The sequence below is a fragment of the Vipera ursinii genome, assembly GCF_947247035.1.
Source record: "Vipera ursinii genome assembly, chromosome: 15".
Classification (NCBI taxonomy): domain Eukaryota; kingdom Metazoa; phylum Chordata; class Lepidosauria; order Squamata; family Viperidae; genus Vipera; species Vipera ursinii.
In genome coordinates this window covers 5,746,702-5,769,605 of record NC_139528.1, presented here as the reverse complement: position 1 = coordinate 5,769,605, position 22,904 = coordinate 5,746,702, and the positions used below count along the sequence as shown (strand labels likewise).

Genomic DNA, 22,904 nt, shown 5'->3' with positions numbered 1-22,904 from the left:
CCGTTCCACCAGTTAATTGTTCTATCAGGAAATTTCTTCTTAATTCTAGGTTGCTTCTCTAATGATCTTCTACCTGTTGTTTCTTGTCCTGCCTAATAATAATTATTATTATTATTTGGAAGGGACCTTGGAGGTCATCTAGTCCAACCCCCTGCTCAGGCAGGAAACCCTATACCAGTTCAGACAAATGGATGTCCAATCTCTTCTTAAAAACATCCAATGTTGGACCGTTCACAGCTTCTGGAGGCAGGTTGTTCCACTGGTTAATTGTTCTATCAGGAAAGTTCTCCTTCGTTCTAGGTTGCTTCTCTCCTTGATTAGTTTTCATCCATTGCTTCTTGTCTTGCCTTTAAGCTGCTTTGGAGAAGAGCTTGACTCCCTCTTCTTTGGGGCAGCCCCTGAGATACTGGAAGGCTGATATCATGTCACCCCTCATCCTTCTCTTCATTAAACTAGAGACATACCTAATTCCCGCAACCGTTCCTTATATGTTTTAGCCTCCAGTCTCCTGATCATCTTTGATGCTCTTCTCTGCACTCTTTCCAGAGTCTGAACATCTTTTTTTTTAATATCGTGGCAACCAGAACTGGATGCAGTATTCCAAGTGTGGCCTTGCCACAGCATTACAAAACTGTGCCATCACTTCTCACAATCTTGGTTCTGTCCTTCTGTTGATGCAGCCCAGGACTGCATTGGCCTTTTCGGCAGCTGCAGCACAGGGCTGGCTCGTACGGAAGTGGTGTTTTACAGACTGCTAGACAGACTGCTTTGATTAAAGAAAAGGAACACACAATTAACTTGGGTTTCCATTTGGAAAACGCTTCTGGGCTTTGTGCTTGAGGTGTCCAAAAAAACCCCAAAACTCTAATTTTGGGTTTTGCCGACGACTTATGGGTTTGTTGTCATAGAAGCGGCTGGTACGGGTTTATTATATAACACTAAAAAGTTGTGGTTTCGTGTTATCTCCCCCCCCTACACTTTTTGACTCTTCCCTTTCTCCTCCCTTAAAAAGGTAAAGGTAAAGGTTCCCCCGCACATGCGTGCTAGTCGTTTCCGACTCTAGGGGCCGGTGCTCATCTCCGTTTCAAAGCCGAAGAGCCAGCGCTTGTCCGAGGACGTCTCCGTGGTCATGTGGCCGGCATGACTAGACGCCAAAGGCACACAGAACGCTGTTACCTTCCCACCGGAGTGGTCCCTATTTTTCTCCTTGCATTTTTATGTGCTTTCGAACTGCTAGGTTGGCAGAAGCTGGGATGAGTAACAGGCGCTCACTCTGTTACGTGGCACTCGGGATTCGACCCGCCAAACTGCCGACCTTCTGATCGACAAGCTCAGCGTCCTTACCCACTGAGCCACTGCGTCCCTCCCTTATTTTACCCTTATTGCCACTTTTCTTTGCATTTCCCGTATTTCCTATTTTGATCGACTAAATAAGAATTTTGAAACCAGAAGACATTTCCAAGTAGGAAAAAAACAAAAGAGGCTGTCCGCTAGGACACCTAGATCCCTCCCACAGCCACTGCCATTGAGCCAGGTACCGCCTTACCTGTACCATGCATCTAGTTTTCCTTGCCCAAATGCAGGACCTTAATTCCATCCATCTCTTCCCCACATAATCTTCTCTCTCCAGCAGGCCTCCCACGTCTTAGAAAAATGTGTCAGCACGGCCATGCCTTGTAGGCAAACATGCACAATGCACGGAAGGGAATTCTGACAGACGGGTTAAACTGCATGACTTACGCTGGATTTCTGACAGGGTGCCTTCTGCTGGCCCACGTGGCTTACTGGAGCAGATTTTATCGGGGAAAACGTCGTAAGCCTGAATTAGGAGGGAAAGACATTTTTTTTTGGGTTTCCGATATAACAAACATATCCTGTTCAAACCAGAATGGGGTCCTTAGAGGGGCCAGTCTGTTTTGCCCTAGCAAAAACCCCAGCTTACATTCATTCAATCATTGTCATCAGAGGCAAGATTGACACAGAATGGCATAGAACAGTTGCTTCTCAATCTTAACCATAGAATAGAATAGAATAGAATAGAATAGAATAGAATAGAATAGAATAGAATAGAATAGAATAGAATAGAATAGAATAGAATAGAATAGAATAGAAGCTGGAAGGGACCTTGGAGGTCTTCTAGTCCAGCCCCCTGCTCAAGCAGGAGAACCTATACCCTCTCAGACAGGTGACTGTCCAGTCTCTTCTTAAAAATCTCCAGTGATGGAGCACCCACGATTTCTAGTGGCAAGCTGTTCCACTGTTTGATTTTCCTCACTGTCAGGAAGTTTCTCCTTAATTCCAGGTTACTTCTCTCTTTGGTCAGTTTCCAACCATTGTTTCTCGTCCCTCCCTCTGGTGCTTTGGCGAATAACGTGACCCCTTCTTCCTTGTTGCAGCCCCTCAGATACTGGATCACTGCTATCATGTCTCCCCTCTTTCTTCCTTTCTTTAGACTAGCCAAACCCAAACTTGAAGATGTGTGGACTTCAACTCCCAGAATTCCCCAGCCAGGCATAGACATATGACATATGATTGCATGATGGGAAAAAAACAGGGTCACCCTCGTCAGTTTCCAGGAATGCTGTTACTTATAGATCTTGGAAGGCAGATCTCCATCACAATTCCCAACTTTGCTAGAGAGAATAGGTCAACGCCCTCTTCTCTGTGACAGCCCCTCAAGTATTGGAAGTTGCAATTACGTCAGCCCTAGTCCTTCTCTTCGTTAAATTGGGCATGCTATCTGTGGAATTCTGGGAGTCGAAGTCCACAAATCTTAAATATTGCCAAGGTTGGAGAGCCCCAAACTAGACGTGCCTGATTCCTGCAACTGCTCTTCGTATGTTTTAGCCTCCAGGGCCCTCATCATCTTTGTTGCTCTTCTCTGCACTCTTTCCAAACTCTCAACCTCTTCTCTCTATCAAGGAACGGACTTTCCCAGGTTTGAAGTGAAAGCGATTAACTTAATCCCTGTCCTTCCCGTTCCCCCCATCCCGAAGCAACCCAACACCACTGGACAACTGTACCTCAAAGTCCCCGTCGTCCAAGGTGGAAGCGGTCAGTTCAGGGTTTGTGGCTTTATCCAGTAATTCAATGACTAAAACTCGGGCTAAGGGCTGGCAGACGAAAGGGTGCTGGGAAAGAAGAGACACCCATCAGCCGACGGGATCGAAAACACTCTGATTTCCATCGGCAGCTTGTTCCCCAAAGATGTGCTACAGCTACGAGCACCCCAGTCCAAAAATCGCCCATAATACCTTGAAGCTGCCTTAGGCGTGACCCTAGCAAGGAGGGAACAGCCCTCTGGAATGGGGAAACAGGAAGTCCAGTTAAATATCCCACAATCCCCTGGAGTGACACTACATCAGAATACAGACGGTCCTCGACTTACAGCAATTTATTTAGTGACCATTCAGTTACAAGGGCAGTGGAAAAAGTGATTTACACTTATGGCCACCGCAGTACATCCCACGGTCGGGTGACCAAAATGCAAACACTTGGCAACCGCTTCCTGCTTATGACGGTCGCAGTGTTCCTGGAGGGGGTCACGTGATCCCCTTTTTGCGACCTCCTGACAAGCAAAGTCAATGGGGCAGCTGGATTCACTTAGCCACCGTGTCAATAATTGAACAACTCCAGTGACTCCCTTAACAACGGTGGCCAGGAAGGTTATAAAGTGGGGCAAAAACTCACTTAATAAACATCTCACACAGCGACAGAAATGTTGGGCGTAACTGTGGTCGTAAGTCAAGGACTACCTGTATTCTGGGGAAATAAAATGACAGCTCGCGGATGGCCCCGCGATCCCAGTGGAGACCGTGCCGTCAATGTTGCTAACATCGGGTGTTCTTGCTTTGACAATCATATTTTAGAGCTGATGGGTGCTGTGAGGGGGGATGTGGATGAGAATCCAGCTAGACATAACAACACTAAACTTAGCGTGAGAATCAAGGCTACTGAGCCCAGAGCTGATACCGATTTGGCGGGCTGGAGAGAGAGCCCGCGCACTTCAAGCTAATTGGGGAATGTGATTTACGACTGTTAGTTGGAGGAGGGAATATTATGCTTCTCAAATAAAAGATTCTTTAAGGCAAACAATGCCTTCAAAGTTCTTTTGAAGAGTTTCATCTGTCGGTTCCTGGGTTGTTTCTAGACAATTTTGATTTCGGAGGGTTAGGATTTTTTTGGGGGTGTGTGTGTTAATTTTTACCCATCTCCCAGCCCGGCATCACCTGGAGGAGTTTTTCTGCCACCGGCCGTTTTCTAGGATTTTTGGTCAAAGAGAGTTTGAGGAACTGGTGAAAATCGGGAGACCTGGAGGGATAAAACGGGAGTGCAGATGAACAGAACGACTCCTAGTACCCCGGGAGAAGAACTGTGTCTCTTATACAGCCACATACTCACCAACAGGCCTTATCTTTTAGCTTTGGAGGCTGGAAGTTGCTCTTCGCCATCAACATCAGAGCCCTGAATGACAAGACAAAACAGAGTTAGGACCACTTTCTTTTTCTCTGTTCTTTTAAAGCAGGGGTCTCCGAACTTGGCAACTTTAAAGACTTCTGGACTTGAACTCCCAGAATTCCTCACCCAGCATGGCTGGCTGAGGAATTCTGGAAGTCCACAAGTCTTAAAGTTGCCAAGTTTGGCTGATTGAGGAATTTTGGGAGTTGAAGTCCACAAGTCTTAAAGTTCCAGGTTTGGCTGGCTGAGGAATTCTGGGAGTTGAAGTCCACAAGTCTTAAAGTTCCAGGTTTGGCTGGCTGAGGAATTCTGGGAGTTGAAGTACACACGTCTTAAAAGTTCCAAGTTTGGCTGGCTGAGGAATTCTGGGAGTTGAAGTCCACAAATCTTAAAGTTCCAAGTTTGGCTGGCTGAGGAATTCTGGGAGTTGAAGTCCACAAGTCTTAAAGTTGCCCAGTTTGGCTGGCTGAGGAATTCTGGGAGTTAAAGTCCACAAGTCTTAAAGTTGCCAAGTTTGGCTGATTGAGGAATTTTGGGAGTTGAAGTCCACAAGTCTTAAAGTTCCAGGTTTGGCTGGCTGAGGAATTCTGGGAGTTGAAGTCCACAAGTCTTAAAGTTCCAAGTTTGGCTGGCTGAGGAATTCTGGGAGTTGAAGTCCACAAATCTTAAAGTTGCCAAGTTTGGCTGGCTGAGGAATTCTGGGAGTTGAAGTCCACAAATCTTAAAGTTGCCAAGTTTGGCTGGCTGAGGAATTCTGGGAGTTGAAGTCCACAAGTCTTAGTTGCCAAGTTTGGCTGATTGAGGAATTCTGGGAGTTGAAGTACACACGTCTTAAAGTTGCCAAGTTTGGCTGGCTGAGGAATTCTGGGAGTTGAAGTCCACAAATCTTAAAGTTGCCAAGTTTGGCTGGCTGAGGAATTCTGGGAGTTGAAGTCCACAAGTCTTAGTTGCCAAGTTTGGCTGATTGAGGAATTTTGGGAGTTGAAGTCCACAAGTCTTAAAGTTCCAGGTTTGGCTGGCTGAGGAATTCTGGGAGTTGAAGTCCACAAGTCTTAAAGTTCCAGGTTTGGCTGGCTGAGGAATTCTGGGAGTTGAAGTACACACGTCTTAAAAGTTCCAAGTTTGGCTGGCTGAGGAATTCTGGGAGTTGAAGTCCACAAATCTTAAAGTTCCAAGTTTGGCTGGCTGAGGAATTCTGGGAGTTGAAGTCCACAAGTCTTAAAGTTGCCCAGTTTGGCTGGCTGAGGAATTCTGGGAGTTAAAGTCCACAAGTCTTAAAGTTGCCAAGTTTGGCTGATTGAGGAATTTTGGGAGTTGAAGTCCACAAGTCTTAAAGTTCCAGGTTTGGCTGGCTGAGGAATTCTGGGAGTTGAAGTCCACAAGTCTTAAAGTTCCAAGTTTGGCTGGCTGAGGAATTCTGGGAGTTGAAGTCCACAAATCTTAAAGTTGCCAAGTTTGGCTGGCTGAGGAATTCTGGGAGTTGAAGTCCACAAATCTTAAAGTTGCCAAGTTTGGCTGGCTGAGGAATTCTGGGAGTTGAAGTCCACAAGTCTTAGTTGCCAAGTTTGGCTGATTGAGGAATTCTGGGAGTTGAAGTACACACGTCTTAAAGTTGCCAAGTTTGGCTGGCTGAGGAATTCTGGGAGTTGAAGTCCACAAATCTTAAAGTTGCCAAGTTTGGCTGGCTGAGGAATTCTGGGAGTTGAAGTCCACAAGTCTTAGTTGCCAAGTTTGGCTGATTGAGGAATTCTGGGAGTTGAAGTACACACGTCTTAAAGTTGCCAAGTTTGGCTGGCTGAGGAATTCTGGGAGTTGAAGTCCACAAGTCTTAAACCAGTTGCCAAGTTTGGAGACCCCTGTTTTATAGAAAAGGGAACCCTGATCCCTTGTCTACAAAATTTCTTCTCTCTGATTGGCTGATTTGTGGTGATATCACGGAATGCTGAAAGATTCCACCCAAGTGAAAGGACAATTCACAAAAATTGTTTTGTTTTATTTTGTCTTCTTCAAACCTGCTATTGCATTTAGTCCTCCGCTTAAGTGAGACCCATTTTACAACCTTTCTTGCCACGGTTGTTAAGAGAATCACGGCACTTGTTAAGTTACTAACATGGTTGTTAAGGGAATGTGGTCTCCCGATTGACTCTCTCGGTCTCTGCCAGCCTCTCCCTTACCTCATGGGGTGGAGGTCAAAGAGTGGGGGCTGCAGCTCAGCCAGTTCAATGGCAGTGATGCCCAGGGCCCAGATGTCGCACAGCTGGTTGTAGCCACCTTTCTTCTCCACCGCGGCCACCTCTGGTGCCATCCTGGAGAATCAGACAGAATGCAAGATGAGGAAGGCCACACTCACAACCACACTCACCTTTCTCTATAGAGGAAGAACAGAACAGACAGAACAGAACAGAACAGAACAGGAATAGAATAGAATAGAATAGAATAGAATAGAATAGAATAGAATAGAATAGAATAGAATAGAATAGAATAGAATAGAATAGAATAGAATAGAATCTGGAAGGGACATTGGAGGTCTTCTAGTCCAGCCCCCTGCTTAAGCAGGAGAACCTATACCATCTTAGACAAGTGACTATCTAGTCTCGTCTTAAAAATCTCCAGTGATGGAGCACCCACGATTTCTAGGAGTAAGCTGTTCCACTGGTTGATTGTCCCCACCGTTAGGAAGTTTCTCCTTAATTCTAGATTGATTCTCTTCTGGATTAGTTTCCATCCATTGTTTCTTGTCCTACCTACAGTGGTAAATAAATCGACCCCCTCCTCTTTGTGGCAGCCCCTCACATACTGGAACAGATGTTATCATGTCCCCACCTAGTCCTTCTTTTCTCCAGAGTAGTCAAACCCAATTCCTGTAGCAGAGCAACACATGTTTTACCAATAGGGCGTTCCGATGAACGATTTTCGCTTGGCCACCGAAGCTGTCAATTCTGCAGAGACCCCAAAATCCGCTGTGGAGGAGAGAGAAGGAGGAATAATTTCAGAAGACCTGGAGAAACAAGTCCCGGGGTTCCCAAACACGACTACAAAGCCAAGTGTGGTATTCCATGCTCGTTTGGAAAAGCACATGCATCATCATCATACCAACATCATCATCATCATCATTGATCATCACTGTGCAGTGATCATTGATGATGATGATGTTGGAAGAGATCTTGGAGGTCATCTAGTCCAACTCCCTGCTCACTCTACTGTATCTCTCGCTCTATTTCACTGCAACTGCAGTCCCTGATCATATGACCCTGGAATTCTGCAGCTGTTATAAATACGAGTCACGTGACCATGGGGATGCCGCAACGGTCATAAGTGTGAAATAAATCCTTTTTTTTCCCCCGTGCCATAGTGATGGGCAGTCACTAAGCAAAAGGGTCGTAGGTCAAGGACTACCTGTAATATGATTGTGTTAAGTGACTCCGGCTTCCCCCCCGCTTGACTTTGCACGTGAGAACATCGCGAAAGGGGATCACGTGACCCCCACACACACACACACACTCGCCGGGGACACTCATAAATAGGAGTCAGTTGCCAAGGGCCTGAATTTTGATCATGTGACCGTTGGGGATGCTGTGACGGTTGTAAGTGTGAAAAGCGGTTGTAAGTCACTTTGTTCAGTGCCGTTGTAACTTTGAGCGGTCGCTAAACGAACTTGTAAGGAGAGGACAATCACAGCCAGGATACCTCAGAGTCTGCATTGGTGGGGGTGGGGGGAGGGTTCAGTGTGAAAAAAAATTCAAGATGGTGGCTGTGGTCGTGCAGCGGAAGCCCCGCCCCTTTTCAGCCTGCCTTGTCTCTTCAAAAGGGGCGGGGCTTCCGCTGCACGACCACAGCCACCATCTTGACTTTTTCGACCCGCCCTGCAGAAAAACCAACGGGCTGAACTGAGATGGGGAACAGGAAGGGGGACCCAGAACTGACCCAATTTGACCTCGCCGTTGGTCGTCAGCAGGATGTTGGCCCCCTGAAAGACAGAGAAAAGGGTTCAGAGGCCGAAGGTGGGACGGCCGTTTTGGGGGCAACGCTCTCTCCTTCTCCAGCCCGGAGCCCCCAAACAGCTTTAAAAAAACGATGTAAAACTGACAAAACCGCATCGGTCTCACCTTGATGTCTCGGTGCATTTTCCCTTTGGTGTGCAAGTGGTGAAGTCCCTAAAAGGGAAACAGGGATAAAAGTCGACAATTGGGGACGGCTTGTCAGAGAGGCATTGAGACTCAACCAGGTTTGCATGATGGACTAACCCGTGGTTTGTTGAATAAACCCTGATTGGTTTTAAGGGCACTGTTTCTCAACCTTTCCCATTTTTAAGAGGGGGTGGACTTCAATTCCCAGAATTCCCCAGCCAGCATGGGACTTGAAGTCAACTCATCTTAAAGCATGCTGGCTGGGGAATTCTGGGAGTTGAAATCCACCCCTCTTAAAGCCTGCTGGCTGAGGAATTCTGGGTGTTGAAGTCCACCCCTCTTAAAGCATGCTGGCTGGGGAATTCTGGGAGTTGAAGTCCACCCCTCTTAAAGCATGCTGGCTGAGGAATTCTGGGAGCTGAAGTTGACAAGTCTAAAAGTTGCCAAATTAGGAGGCCGCTGTTCTAAACCAATCAGTTCAGCTTCTCCCAGCTTCCCACACACACATGCCTGAATGCAGAAAAACCTCACACAGCCAACAACCCACACTCTAGCCCTGGCCTTGTAGCTATCTCTGCTACAGGAAGGCAGGAAAGGAACAGGATGCAAAATGGAACAACACCATTTCCTCTCAAAGGTGTGTACCGCTGAGATCCAACTGCTATTTGACAAGGTCAAAGGCAGAAACTCAACGGCCGTCACTCCTTTTGAGCCAATTCAACTAAAATTCAACTAAGAACATCCGACCTCAAGAAGCTGAGCAAAGTTGGACAGGGTAGAAAGAGGATGGGAGACCACCAGGAAATTGCAGGCTCAACTGGCAGACCAGGAAAATACCCGGTGAAGAGGGTATAGAAAAACATTTTCCAACGGTTGCCCAGCGAATTATAATTACAGATAATCCTCGACTTATAGCCACAATGGAGCAGAACATTTCTGTTGGCTAAGCGAGTTTTGCCCCATTTTACCATCTGTCTTGCCACAGTTGTTAAGTGAATCACTGCGCTTGTTAAATTAGTAACACGGTTGTTAAGTGAATCTAACTTCCTCAACGACTTTGCTCGTCAGACGGTCGCAAAAGGGGATGACGTGACTCCAGGATGATAAATATGAATCAGTTTGATCACGTGTCAATCGCAAGTGCCGTCGCAACTTCAATCACTAAACAAATGGTCATAAAACAAGGAGTATCTGTATATCAGTCTTGGAATTCAATGCTGTTTGCTTTTCCCGGCAGGGAGACCACATCTGTACACTCACCTGGAGGGTTTCCCTGCAGACGTAGGCAATCTGTTTTTCGGACAAAGGCCCAGTACCTGAAAAAAAAAGAGAAAACTGAATTATCCTAGGATATAGAATAATTGAGTTGGAAGGGACCTTGGAGATCTTCTAGTCCAACCCCCTGGTGAAGCAGGAGAGCCTGTTCCATTTCAGACAAATGGTTCTGCAGTCTCTTTTTGAAAGCATCCAGTGATCAAGCACTTCCGGAGGCAAATTATTCTATTTAATTGCTCTCAACCTTAGGAAATTTCGCCTTAGTTCTAGGCTGCTTCTACTCCTTGATTAGTTTCCATCCACTGTTTCTTGTCTTGGCTTCTGGTGCTTTGGAAAATAGTTCCAACCCCCTCGTCTTTACAGGAGCCCCTCAAATATTTTAAGACTGCTATCATGTCACCCCTCGTCCTTCTCTTCATTAAACTAGACATTCCCAATTCCAGCTACTGTTCCTTATGTGTTTTAGCCTCCAGGCCCCTGAATTTCTTTATTGCTCTTCTCTGCACTCTTTCTAGAGTCTCAACAACTTTTTAAGATTGTGGTGACCAGAACTGGATGCAGTTATTCCAAGCGTGGTCTTACTAAGGCTCTGTAAAGCGGTACTAAAACTTCACGTGATTCTACCCCTCTGCTAATAACTGTTAATCTTGTGCTTCACCCCAAATCCTGCAGAAGTGGAAGCCACCCAAAAGCAAACTTGCACCTTTCCATTATTTTGGGATTAAATTTCACATGACAGAATCCTTCGTTTTTCCGGAGTGTTTTTGCCAAACTTGCCCCCACAGAGACAAAGGGGGCATTAATTCATGGAGGGAGGCCTCGTATTAATAAGCTTTGATCCACTTTAATCCCTTTCATTCCGAGCAACAACACCTGCACTTTTCTTTAAATTCTGCATGGGGCAAAGCAGCCCCCCCCCTTTTTTTTTTTTTTTTACTTCTCTCCGTCACGCAACCATCGCTTCCCTTTTGTAACTTTTCCACCATTGCAAATTTGCACCCCGCCGGGCACACCAGGCACCCAGAGCAAAAAGGGAAGTCAGATTTTTCCAAAAGGCAACTAGACGAGGCTAGAGCCTTGAAAGGTTTGCTTCTGTGAGCTGAGGGGAAAGGGAAATAGACGGCGAAGCCAAATGCTTTAATCTCCCAGCTGCAATTTTTTTTTTTCTTCCAGTTGTGTCCAATTCTCAGAGGTTGCCTGGACAAGTCCCTGAAGTTTCTTAGCGAGGTTTTTCGGAAGTGGGTTGCCATTGCCTCCTTCCTGGGGCTGAGAGAGAGGTGACTGGCTCAAAGGCACCCAGATGACTTTCCTTCCAAGGGTCCCAAAGGTGTGTTGTTGTTTTTTCAAAAGGCACCTGGACTTTGGTTTTCCTGGAAGACACAATTCGCTTTTCATCCAAGAAGCTTCTTCAGTTCTGACTGCCCGGTGAAGGATGGAAGGATTTATCTTCCTTGCAGTCATCCAGTCGTTAGTATTCCCTCTGAGAATCGTCGAGGCTCCTTGGAGGTTTATCTGTGCCCTTGGGGTCACCTGAATAGTGCAAATGGGTGTGCAACCTTCTTGGAGCTGCTGAAAGCTTCTCGGGCGAGAAGTGAAACATCTCCAGGGAAAAACAAAATCCAGTTGCCTTTTGAAAAAACGCTTCTGGGACAACCATGACCTGGAGGACGGGGAATCTCCATGACTTACACGCATCTATCTCTTGTTCAACTTTTAATTGCTATCGCTCTAGTTTTTAAAAATTCTGCGCTATCCAGCCCAAGAGGCCCTCACCTGGGTAGCTGAACTGGGCAGCCAGTTATGAAGCTCTTGCCGCACCTGTGTAGCCAGATCTCGGCTTAAGGTCATGGTTCCGACAGATGCAATTCTTCAAAGAACCTCGAGGCATTGTTTACCTTGTTGCTGTTGTTGTGGTTAGTTGCAAAGTCGTGTCCGACCCATCGCGACCCCATGGACAACGTTCCTCCAGGCCTTCCTGTCCTCTACCATCTTCTGGAGTCCATTTAGGCTCACGCCTGCTGCTTCAGTGACTCCCTCCAGCCACCTCATTCTCTGTCGTCCCCTTCTTCTCTTGCCCTCCATCTTTCCCAGCATGAGGCTCTTCTCCAGTGAGTCCTTCCTTCTCCTGAGGTGGCCAAAGTATTGGAGTTTTAGCTTCAGGATCTGGTCTTCTAAAGAGCAGTCATGGCTGATCTCCTCTAGGACTGACCGGTTTGATCACCTTGCAGTCCGAGGGACTCGCAGGAGTCTTCTCCAGCACCATAGTTCAAAGGCCTCCATTCTTTGGCGCTCGGCCTTTCTTATGGTCCAACTTTCACAGCCATACATTGCAACTGGGGAGACCATGGCCTTGACTATAGGCACTTTTGTTGACAGGGTGATGTCTCTGCTTTTTAGTGTGCTGTCTAGATTTGCCATGGCTTTCCTCCCCAGGAGCGTCTTTTAGTTTCTTGGCTGCAGTCCCCGTCTGTGGTGATCTTGGAGCCCAGGAAAATAAAATCTGTCACTACCTCCATTTCTTCCCCATCTATTTGCCAGGAATTGAGAGGGCCAGATGCCAGGAGTCTATAACCAAAATAGCATAGCTTCCGCACGTACATGGTCAAGCCGAAATCTGGATTCCCCTCCTCTAAGCACGCAGTATCAAAGCGCAGTTTCTCCCTCTAATTAACCGTCATAAACCACATTCTCCAATTAGTTAGAATTGTAAGCTTTGCCTCGTCAAACGAATTCTTATCTTCTTTTACTTCAAAACAGCAATGAGAGACATTCTTCCTATTCCCCCCTCCACACCAGCATCAACTAATTCTAACTCTAAAAGTAACACACAAGTTTTAAAGAAGCAAAGCTGCCTCTCCACATGTTGCCAAAGCAAGAACATCTGGTGTTAGCAGCTGCTGACATTACATGTGTCAACGCTGCTAACATCGGACGTTTTTGCATTGACAACAGATGGAAATGTAGCCATCTTTTCCCTTTTCGCTTTTAGACTTAGATGATGCTGGGATGGGGGGCGGGGAGAATCTGAATGAGAGTCCGGCTAAACATAACAGCACTAAACTTAGCCTGGGAATCAAGGTTACTGAGCCCAGAGCTGATAAAGAATTGGCCGGCTGGAGAGCTGAAGAGGAAGCCCGTGCTTCAAGCTAATTGGGGAATGTGGTTTATGACTGTTAATTGGAGGAGGGAATTGTGCTTTGATACTAGGTGCCCGGGGGAGGGGAAATCAGTTTTTGGCTTCGATTGTGTAAGTGCCAATATGCTGCTACTCGAATAAAAGATCCTTTAAGGTAAACAATGCTTCGAAGTTCTTTTGAAGAGTTTCATCTGTCATGTTCTCTTCATATGCTAAATAAACACACTCCGTTTTCCAGCCATGAATTCTTGGCCTCCCATTAAAGAAGAGTTCTGCATGCAACTTAGTTCATTGGCATGATCCTCCCTACCACACTGAACTTCAGACACGTTGAGCTCCAGCCTGCCTGGAGGCTGTGGATGATGGGAGCCTGCCTTTCCAGAGAACAGCTAGCTAAGGACAAATGGTCTCGCCCAAGGCAAGCTGGGGATTTACCCAGGAATAAACCTAGGAACACCTGTATGCAAAAGTTGCTCTACCCACAAGCTAGAATTCTTCTCCTAAAAAAAAAATTAATTAAAAACTAAGATTTCAAACTGGAGACAGAGAGGTGTCTTCTGTTTTTACAGCAAAACCGCCCTGGAATAGCATCTGAATATATCTAATTTTTGATAAATAAAGTTTCTAGGTTTGACTCCAAGGGGGAAAAACATTCTTGAACCCAGACAAGGATCAACTGTCAAAGCAGCTGAAAGCACCTCCGCGTCCCTCATACAACAGATTCAGAGCCATGAGGACTAGAATCTTGCTTAGCATCACCGATGTTCTGTAATTTAGGGCAAAAGCATTTGATGATCAGGGAACAGTTTGGGCTTTACGTCACTCTATTCCTTTCCTTAACCAGCTGTTCTCTGAAAAGGTGGGGCTACCCATCATCCACAGCCTCCAGCTTTTCTAGCTACCAGTGGGGAGACGGCTGAGCGCAACAATTCATTTAGTGACCGCTCAAAGTTACAACGGCATTGAAAAAAGCGACTTAGGACTGTTTCTCAAATCAAAATTCAGAGACTCGGCAACTGACTCACATTTATGACGGTTGCCGTGTCCCGAGGTCACATGATCCCCTTCGGCAACCTTCTGACAAGCCAAGTCAATGGGGGAACCAGATTCCCTGAACAACCGTGTTGCTAACAAACAACCGCAGTGATTTCCTTAACAACTGGGGCAAGAAAGGTCAAAAAAATGGGGCAAAATTCACTTAACAAATATCTCGCTTAGCAACAGAAATTTGGGATTGCTCAGTTGTGGTCATAAGCCGAGGACTGCCTGCGTTACAATTTTCAGAAAAAGCCAGCCACCTTGGCATTAACGCAACAGGTTTCCTTCTGCAAACGATGCTGGGATCTAGGCTGATCCCAGAAACGTAAGCCACTAACGCCTTCTCCACCGTTTCTATTGCATTGTTTAAAATGATAATCCCTTTAGGAACGGATCCTCAAACAACACTACGTCACACCCTCCCCTTCCCTCCTCCAACAGGCAGAAACTCACTGTGATAGATCTCCTGCAGGGACCCCCCTGCACAGTATTCCATGCAGATCCACAGCCGATCATTCCTAAAATCCAGAAATAACAGGAAATATGTAACGGAGCACAGGATGGATATGCAGCACCATTCGGTCAAAGCTTTGTTGGTGGAGGGAGATGCAATCCCCAAATCAGTGTTTCTCAATCTCAGCAGCTTGAAGATGTGCGGCCTTACAACTCCCAGATTTCCCAGGCTGGCGGGGGTATTCTGGAAGTCAACTCATCGTAAAGCATGCTGGCTGGGGAATTCTGGGGGTTGGAGTCCACTCATCCTAAAGCATGCAAACGGGGGAATTCTGGGAGTTGAAGTCCACTCCTCTTAAAGCATGCTGGCTAGTGGATTCTGGGAGTTGAAGTCCACCCCTCTTAAAGCATGCTGGCTGGGGAATTCTGGGAGTTGAAGTCCACCCTTCTTAAAGCATGTTGGCTGGAGAATTCTGGGAGTTGAAGGCCACTCCTCTTAAATCCTGCTGACTGGGGAATTCTGGGAACTGAAGTTTTCAACAGAAGTCTTGCTGAGACTGAGAAACGGTGCCCTAGATTTACAGATTGCGGGAAGCCATAAGCCACGTTTCCGCATGCCTCTGAGCATGTAGGGAGAGGAGCTACATTTCACTGCCTCAAAGATTTGGGAAGGAGAAAACAGGCCTTTTTGGGGTTAGAAAATGAAGAGTTGGGTTATGGCTTTCCTAACTTTTACTGTAGAAATTACTTGCTACCCGATCGTTTTGACCAAGCCAAGAACGGATGCTCTAGTCTAGTAAGTCTACCGTTTCCAAGTTCCCGTTGTGTTATACCAGCAGGAGGAGTTTTCTACCTGAGGTAGCTTCCAAAATACGTCACAACGTTGTGATGCCGACAATCCCTGAGGGTGGTGATTTCCTGCTGAATGGATCCGATGTCATCTCCTAAGAAGACCCAATGGAGTAAATAGGTCAGTCTCCCAGCAGCTCTTCTTTCAACAATGACCGACCCCCTCTTTTTTTTGTGACAGCCCCTCAAATATTGGAAGACTGCTATCGTGTCACCCCCCAAGTCCTTCTCTTCGGTAGACCAGACATACCCCAGTTAGAACGCAGAATAAGTAGGGTTGCGAGGGACCTTGGAGGTCATCTATTCTAGACATTATATACTACTTCAGACAAATGCCTGCAATATCTCTTCTTTAAGAAGCTCCGGTGATGGAGCGCCCACAACTTCTGGAGACAACTCATCTCACTGATAAGATTGCTCTGTCAGAAAATTTCTCTTTAGTTCCAGGTTGCTTCTCTCCTTGATTAGTTTCCATCCGTTGCTTCTTGTTCTGCCTTCCGGGGCTTTGGAAAATAGGTCAACCTCTTCTCCGAAGCGCCTGAAGGCAGGAGAAGAGGCAACGGATGGAAACTAATCAAGGAGAGAAGCAACCTGGAACTAAGGAGAAACTTCCTGACAGTGAGAACAATTAACCAGTGGAACAGCTTCCCTCTAGAACCGGACTCTTCAAACGTGGCCCTTTTATGACTTGTGGACTTCAACTCCCAGAATTCCTCAGCCAGGCATTCTGGGAGTTGAAGTCCACAAGTCATAAAAGGGCCACATTTGAAGAGCCCGGCTCTAGAGGTTGTGGGCGCTCCATCATTGAAGGTTTTTAAGAAGAGACTGGACAGCCCTTTGTCTGAAACGGCATAGGGTTTCCTGCTTGAGCAGGGGGTCGGACTAGATGACCTCCAGGGCCCCTTCCAGCTGTATTCCGATTCTGATTCTGGAAAGTAGGCCTACCATAGAGTAGAAACCCTGAGATCCTCGTGGGAATCTGGCCTATCTTCAACGGCTAAAATCGGAGTGGTGCTAAGAAGTCGCCGACTTTGGGGAACAACGAAATCCGGATCGCCCCCTTACCTGGGTCGATTTTCACAATTTTAATGGCTGCCAGTTCTCCAGTTTCTGTATCTCGGCCCTGCGGAGAGAAGCAGACGGTAATGAAAGAAATGGGTCCTCCAGGAAAGGGTCTCCGCATTGTTTTCCTTTGGGAGAAGAAATTTAGTGGAATTCTTGGGGGGGGAGGGTTGGGTTTCCTCACTCGCTCCTGCCGTGTGCTCTGTGGCTTCAGAAACGGAGATGTTCCCTAACGTCGGTCACAACTCGTGGGGTAAAACCGGCGTGGACAGCTTTACTTTACCTTACCATAGGCTCTGCTGTCACTGTTCCACCCTGGTTAACATGGAGAATTTGCTTCCTCTGAAGCATGAGGCCAGCCTCTGAACCCCATGGCAGGTCGGCCATCCTTCCTTCCTTCCTTCCTTCCTTCCTTCCTTCCTTCCTTCCTTCCTTCCTTCCTTCCTTCTTTTCCTCCTTTTTCTCCTTCCTTCCTTCTCCCTTCCTTCCCTCTTTCTCTCCTTCTTTCCTTCCTTCCCCCTTTCTCTCTTTCCTTCCCTCTTTCTCTCCTTCCTTATCTCCTTCCTTCCTTCCCTCTCTCTCCTTCCTTCCTTCTCTCCTTCCTTCCCCTTCTCTCTTTCCTTCCTTTCCTCTTTTTCTCCTTCCTTCCTTCCCCCTTTCTCTCCTTCCTTCTGCCTTCCTTCCCTTTCTCTCCTTTCCTTCCCCCTTTCTCTCCTTCCTTCCTTCCCCCTTTCTCTTCCCTTTCTCTTCTTCCTTATCTCCTTCCTTCCTTTCCTTTCTCTCCTTCCTTCCTTCCCTTTCTCTCCTTCCTTCCTTCCTTATCTCCTTCCTTCCCCCTTTCTCTCCCTTCCTTCCCTCTTGTTCTTCCTTCCTTCCTTCCTTCCTTCCTTCCTTCCTTCCTTCCTTCCTTCCTTCCTTCCTTCCTTCCTTCATCCTGCTTTAGGCAGGAAAGCCAACTGGGTGTCTTTGGGTCAATCACCAGGAGACAGTGAGTTCTAGTCCTGCCTTACATAAAAAAGGCGGCTGGGTGACTTTGGGCCAATGACCAGGAGACAGTGAATTCTAGTCCCGCTTTAGGCAGGAAAGCCAGCTGGGTGACTTTGGGCCAGCCATATTCTCTCAGCCCAACTCACCTCCACAGGGTGTGGGGAAAATAGGAGGAGAAAGGTATGTTGAGTATGTTCTCCTCCCTAGGTTATTTGTAATAAAAGTGGGTTATGAATGAATGAATGGCTCCTTGCAACAATCCCATACGATCTCAGTGATTTTACGAGAACACAAATATTAAAATATTATATTTTAAAATATTAAAATATATTAAAAGATTACATATTTTAAAAGATTTCCAGAAAACATTGCAGGCTGCAGGAGCCATTTGAGCTTCAGCCTGAGATGCAGACAACATGGACCCATCCCCAACAGCCTGCGCCAGTCTTCAACAGGGGAGGGACCCAGGGCAGGAAACATCCCGCAGCCAAGAAGGCTCCAGACACCCATTTGCACCACTCAGGTGACCCTGAGGACACTGATAAACCTCCAAGTGGCCTCAACGACCCTCTAAAAGGAGGCAAATGACCAACGGTCTGCAAGGAGTATAAATCCTTCCATTCCCCACCATCCAGTCAGAGCTGAAGAAGCTTCTGGGAGGGGAAGCGAAACGTCTTCAAAGAAAGAACAAATAAGTCCAGTTGCCTCCTGAAAAAGCATCTCTGGGACAATCCTGACCTGGATGATGGAGAATCACCATAGACATTTCTCCAAACTGTTCCACTGAACAAAACTCATAAGAAATTCCCTTCCCCAGGCGGATTTTTTCTTCTTCTGGGGGGTCACAAGGGACAGGCCTCTACAAATGTCCATTTGATTATGTTTTGCACAAATAAGGCACCCCTTCCTTCCTAAATGGATTACTACAGTAGGGATAAATAAATACAGGTATCCCTCGACTGATAACAGTTTATTTAGGTATAGTATAGGTGGTACCTTGCTCAGTAGTAGCAACTGTGAGAGGGATCTCGGAGTCCTAGTGGACAATCACTTCGATATGAGCCAGCAGTGTGCTGCAGCTGCCAAAAGAGCCAACACAGTGCTAGGCTGCATTAACAGAGGGACAGAATCAAGATCACATGAAGTACTAATACCACTTTAGAATGCCTTGGTAAGGCCACACCTGGAATACTGCATCCAGTTTTGGTCACCACGATGTAAAAAAGATGTTGAGACTCTACAAAGAGTACAGAGAAGAGCAACAAAGATGATTGGGGGACATATAGGGAACATATAGGGAACGGTTGCTGGAATTGGGTATGTGTAGTTTAATGAAGAGAAGGGTGAGGGGTGACATGATAGCAGTGTTCCAATATCTCAGGGGCTGCCCCAAAGAAGAGGGAGTCAAGCTATTCTCCAAAGCATCTGAAAGCAGAACAGGAAGCAATGGATGGAAACTCATCAAGGAGAGAAGCAACCTGGAACTAAAGAGAAACTTCCTGACAGTGAGAACAATTAACCAGTGGAAGAACCTGCCACCAGAAGCTGTGAATGCTCCAACACTGGACGTTTTTAAGAAGAGACTGGACAGCCATTTGTCTGAAATGGTATAGGGTTTCCTGCCTTAGCAGGGGGTTGGACTAGATGACCTCCAAGGTCCCTTCCAACTTATTATTATTATTATTTAGAGAACCCAAGTTGCAATGGCAAGGAAAAAAAGTGAGTTAGAACCGTTTTTCACCTTTACGATCTTTGTAGCATCCCCAGGATCGTGTGATCAAAATCCAGAGGCTCGGCCACTGACTCATACTTAGGACCGCTGCTGTGTGCTAAGGTCATGTGATCCCCCTTTTGCGACCTTTGGACACTGTGACCGTCATAATACGAGTCAAACGCCAAGCATGGGGAAGCTGCAACGGTCTTAAACGTGAAAAATGGTCTTAAAGTCCCTTTTTTCAGCGCCGTTGTACCTTTGAACGGTTACAGACCCTCCAGGTTTCCAGGCCCGGTCAATTTAAGACCGCACTAAAATAGGGAAGCATCAGAGACTTCCTTTGCTCACGTGCAGGCAGCCACCACGGCACACAAACACACTCTTCTTCGTACGGATCCCATTCTGTTTAGCAATCAGGCAACTTCCTTGCTGAGCCAGCTCAACCACCGCAAAGGGTGTGAGGCGCAAGGCCGCAAAGCATCTGTGTGATGCAACCAAAGAGGAAGGAGGGCAAAGCCAGTGGAATGGCTTTGCCTACAGAAGCCGTGGGTGCTCCGTCGCTGGAGGCTTTGAAGACGAGACCGGACAGCCATTTCTCCGGAATGGTATAGGGCAGAGGTTTTCAAACTGGGCCCTTTTATGGCTCGTGGACTTCAACTCCCAGAATTCCTCAGCCAGGCATGCCTGGCTGAGGAATTCTGGGAGTTGAAGTCCACGAGCCATAAAAGGGCCAAGTCTGAAGAGCCCTGGTCTGGATGCAAGCCGGCAGTTTCATCAAAATGGCCGACTGAGGAATTCTGGGAGTTGAAGTCCACGAGCCATAAAAGGGCCAAGTCTGAAGAGCCCTGGTCTGGATGCAAGCCAGCAGTTTCATCAAAATGGCCAACTGAGGAATTCTGGGACGAGCCATTAAAAGGACCAAGTCTGAAGAGCCCTGGTCTGGATGCAAGCCGGCAGTTTCATCAAAATGGCCGACTGAGGAATTCTGAGAGTTGAAGTCCACGAGCCATAAAAGGGCCAAGTCTGAAGAGCCCTGGTCTGGATCCAAGCCGGCAGTTTCATCAAAATGGCCGACTGAGGAATTCTGAGAGTTGAAGTCCACGAGCCATAAAAGGGCCAAGTCTGAAGAGCCCTGGTCTGGATCCAAGCCAGCAGTTTCATCAAAATGGCCAACTGAGGAATTCTGGGAGTTGAAGTCCACGAGCCATTAAAAGGGCCAAGTCTGAAGAGCCCTGGTCTGGATGCAAGCCGGCAGTTTCATCAAAATGGCCGACTGAGGAATTCTGGGAGTTGAAGTCCACGAGCCATAAAAGGACCAAGTCTGAAGAGCCCTGGTCTGGATGCAAGCCAGCAGTTTCATCAAAATGGCCAACTGAGGAATTCTGGGACGAGCCATTAAAAGGACCAAGTCTGAAGAGCCCTGGTCTGGATGCAAGCCGGCAGTTTCATCAAAATGGCCGACTGAGGAATTCTGAGAGTTGAAGTCCACGAGCCATAAAAGGGCCAAGTCTGAAGAGCCCTGGTCTGGATCCAAGCCAGCAGTTTCATCAAAATGGCCAACTGAGGAATTCTGGGAGTTGAAGTCCACGAGCCATTAAAAGGGCCAAGTCTGAAGAGCCCTGGTCTGGATGCAAGCCGGCAGTTTCATCAAAATGGCCGACTGAGGAATTCTGGGAGTTGAAGTCCACGAGCCATAAAAGGACCAAGTCTGAAGAGCCCTGGCATTCGGTTTCCTGCTTGAGCAGCGGGTTGGACTAGAAGACCTCCAAGGTCCCTTCCAGCTCTATTCTGATTGAACCTCCTGCTCAGGTTCTGACAGGGAAAACAATTGCAGGTTGTCCTTGACTTACAACAGTTCTTTTACTGACCGCTTGAAGTTACAGCCACACTGACACAAGTGACCTGTGACCGTTTTTCACGCAAAATGACCGTTGGAGCATCTCTATGGTCAGCGAACCAAAATTCAGATGCTTGGAAATTGACTCATATTTATGACGGTTGCAGCATCCCGGGGTGATCCGATCTCCTTTTGCGACCTTCTGGCAAGCAAAGTCCAGATTCGCTTAACAACCGGGTAACCATCTGAACAACTGCAGTGATTCACTTAACGACCGTGGTAAGAAAGGTCATAAAATCGAGCAAAATTCCCTTAACAACCGTCTCACCTGGCCACAAAACAGAAAAAAACCTGTAATCAGCAGAACAACTTGCCTCCAGAAGTCGTGGAGGTTTTTAAGAAGAGACCGGACAGCCACTGGTCTGAAATGGTACAGGGTCACCTGCTGGAGCAGAGGGTTGGACTAGATGACCTCCAAGGTCCCTTCCAGCTCTGGTCTTCTGTTATAAACTGCCTTTCCTTTCGCAAAATAACCCAGAGCCATCGGAGGCGGGGGGGATGAAGAGCCTTGGGCAAGCTGTTCAAAAGGCAATTTTGCAACGGCTTCTTGCAGAATCAGTTTGTGTGTGCGTTGGACGCTAGAGATCAAAAGCCTTAGGTGGCATTGCTTTGTTGCTCCAGAATAATGGCTGGAGTTTCCTGAAATTAAGGGCAGGTCAGGAAAGAAACTTAAAAGGCAGGTGCGGGACGTGCAAAAGCCATGCAGAGGCCTTCTTCGGCACTTTGCTTGGGTAGGTTTCACCTCCAACCAACCCCATTTGAGTCAACTAACACAGGCGTCCCCAACCCCCCCAGTTCGTGGACCAGTAGCAGGCCGTGGCATGCCAGCAACTGGTCTGCACAAACAAGCAAAGCCCCATCCGTGGGATGCAGGCAGGACCTGAAACCACGCCGCCTCCGATCCGTGGGAAAACCTTTCTCCACGGAACCGGTCCCTGGTGCCTCAAAGGTTGGGGACCTCTGAACTAAAATACAAGAAAAATCCTGAGACCCCAGAAAGAGTACAGAGAAGACCAACAAAAATAACACAATAACACAGCTGAAAAGGTGGTCTTCCAGTCCAACCCCCCTGCTCAAGTAGGAAGCCGAATGGCTGTCTAGTCCAGGGGTAGGCAACCTCGGCTCTTTTATGACTCATGGACTTCAACTCCCAGAATTCCTGAGCCAGCCAAGCTGGCTCAGGAATTCTGGAAGTTGAAATCCATGAGTCATAAAATAATAATAATAATAATAATAATAATAATAATAATAATAATAATAATAATAAGAAGAAGAAGAAGAAGAAGAAGAAGAAGAAGAAGAAGAAGAAGTAGTTGGAAGGGATCTTGGAGGTCATCTAGTCCAACCCCCTGCTAAGGCAGGAAACCCAATACCATTTCAGACAAATGGCTGTCCAGTCTCTTCTTAAAAACTTCCAGTGTTGGAGCATTCACCACTTCTGGAGGCAGGTGGTTCAACTGGTGAGTTGTTCTCACTGTCAGGAAGTTTCTCCTTAGTTCTAGGTTGCTTCTCTCTTTGATTAGTTTCCATCCGTTGCTTCTTGTCCTGCCTTCGGGTGCTTTGGAGAAGAGCTTGACTCCCTCTTCTTTGGGGCAGCCCCTAAGCTGGAACTAAGGAGAAATTTGTCCGAATGTCTGAATCGGGACACAGCTGGAAGAGACTTAAGAGGTCTTCTAGTCCAGCCCCCTGCTCAAGCAGGAGATCCTATAGTACCATTCCAGACAGGTGACTGTCCCGTCTCTTCTTAAAAACCTCCGGGGATCACGTTGGATGCTGCAGTGGTTGCAAATGTGGTGGGAAAAACAAAAAACATTCATGTCACTTTTTCAGCGCTGTGGCAACTTCAAACCGTCACTATATGAACAGCAGAAAGTCGAGAACTACCTGTCTCTTCCCTCTTATCCAGGG

The 22,904-nt window shown here is 47.0% G+C and overlaps 1 protein-coding gene across 2 annotated transcripts in view; it reads right to left on the bottom strand.

Moving 5' to 3' along the window:
- Positions 1-22,904, bottom strand: part of MAP4K2 (mitogen-activated protein kinase kinase kinase kinase 2) — a 48,814-nt gene that overhangs the window by 20,425 nt on the left and 5,485 nt on the right. For both annotated transcript variants that reach the window (XM_083374187.1, XM_083374186.1), the window contains exons 2-13: positions 16,402-16,459; positions 15,341-15,431; positions 14,488-14,552; positions 9,846-9,901; positions 8,565-8,612; positions 8,383-8,425; positions 7,346-7,418; positions 6,633-6,764; positions 4,402-4,464; positions 4,230-4,311; positions 3,024-3,131; positions 1,741-1,819 (exon numbers count right to left, since the gene is read on the bottom strand). In XM_083374187.1, the coding sequence (XP_083230313.1) occupies positions 1,741-1,819; positions 3,024-3,131; positions 4,230-4,311; positions 4,402-4,464; positions 6,633-6,764; positions 7,346-7,418; positions 8,383-8,425; positions 8,565-8,612; positions 9,846-9,901; positions 14,488-14,552; positions 15,341-15,431; positions 16,402-16,459 (898 nt within the window). The remainder of the gene's footprint in view (positions 1-1,740; positions 1,820-3,023; positions 3,132-4,229; positions 4,312-4,401; positions 4,465-6,632; positions 6,765-7,345; positions 7,419-8,382; positions 8,426-8,564; positions 8,613-9,845; positions 9,902-14,487; positions 14,553-15,340; positions 15,432-16,401; positions 16,460-22,904) is intronic.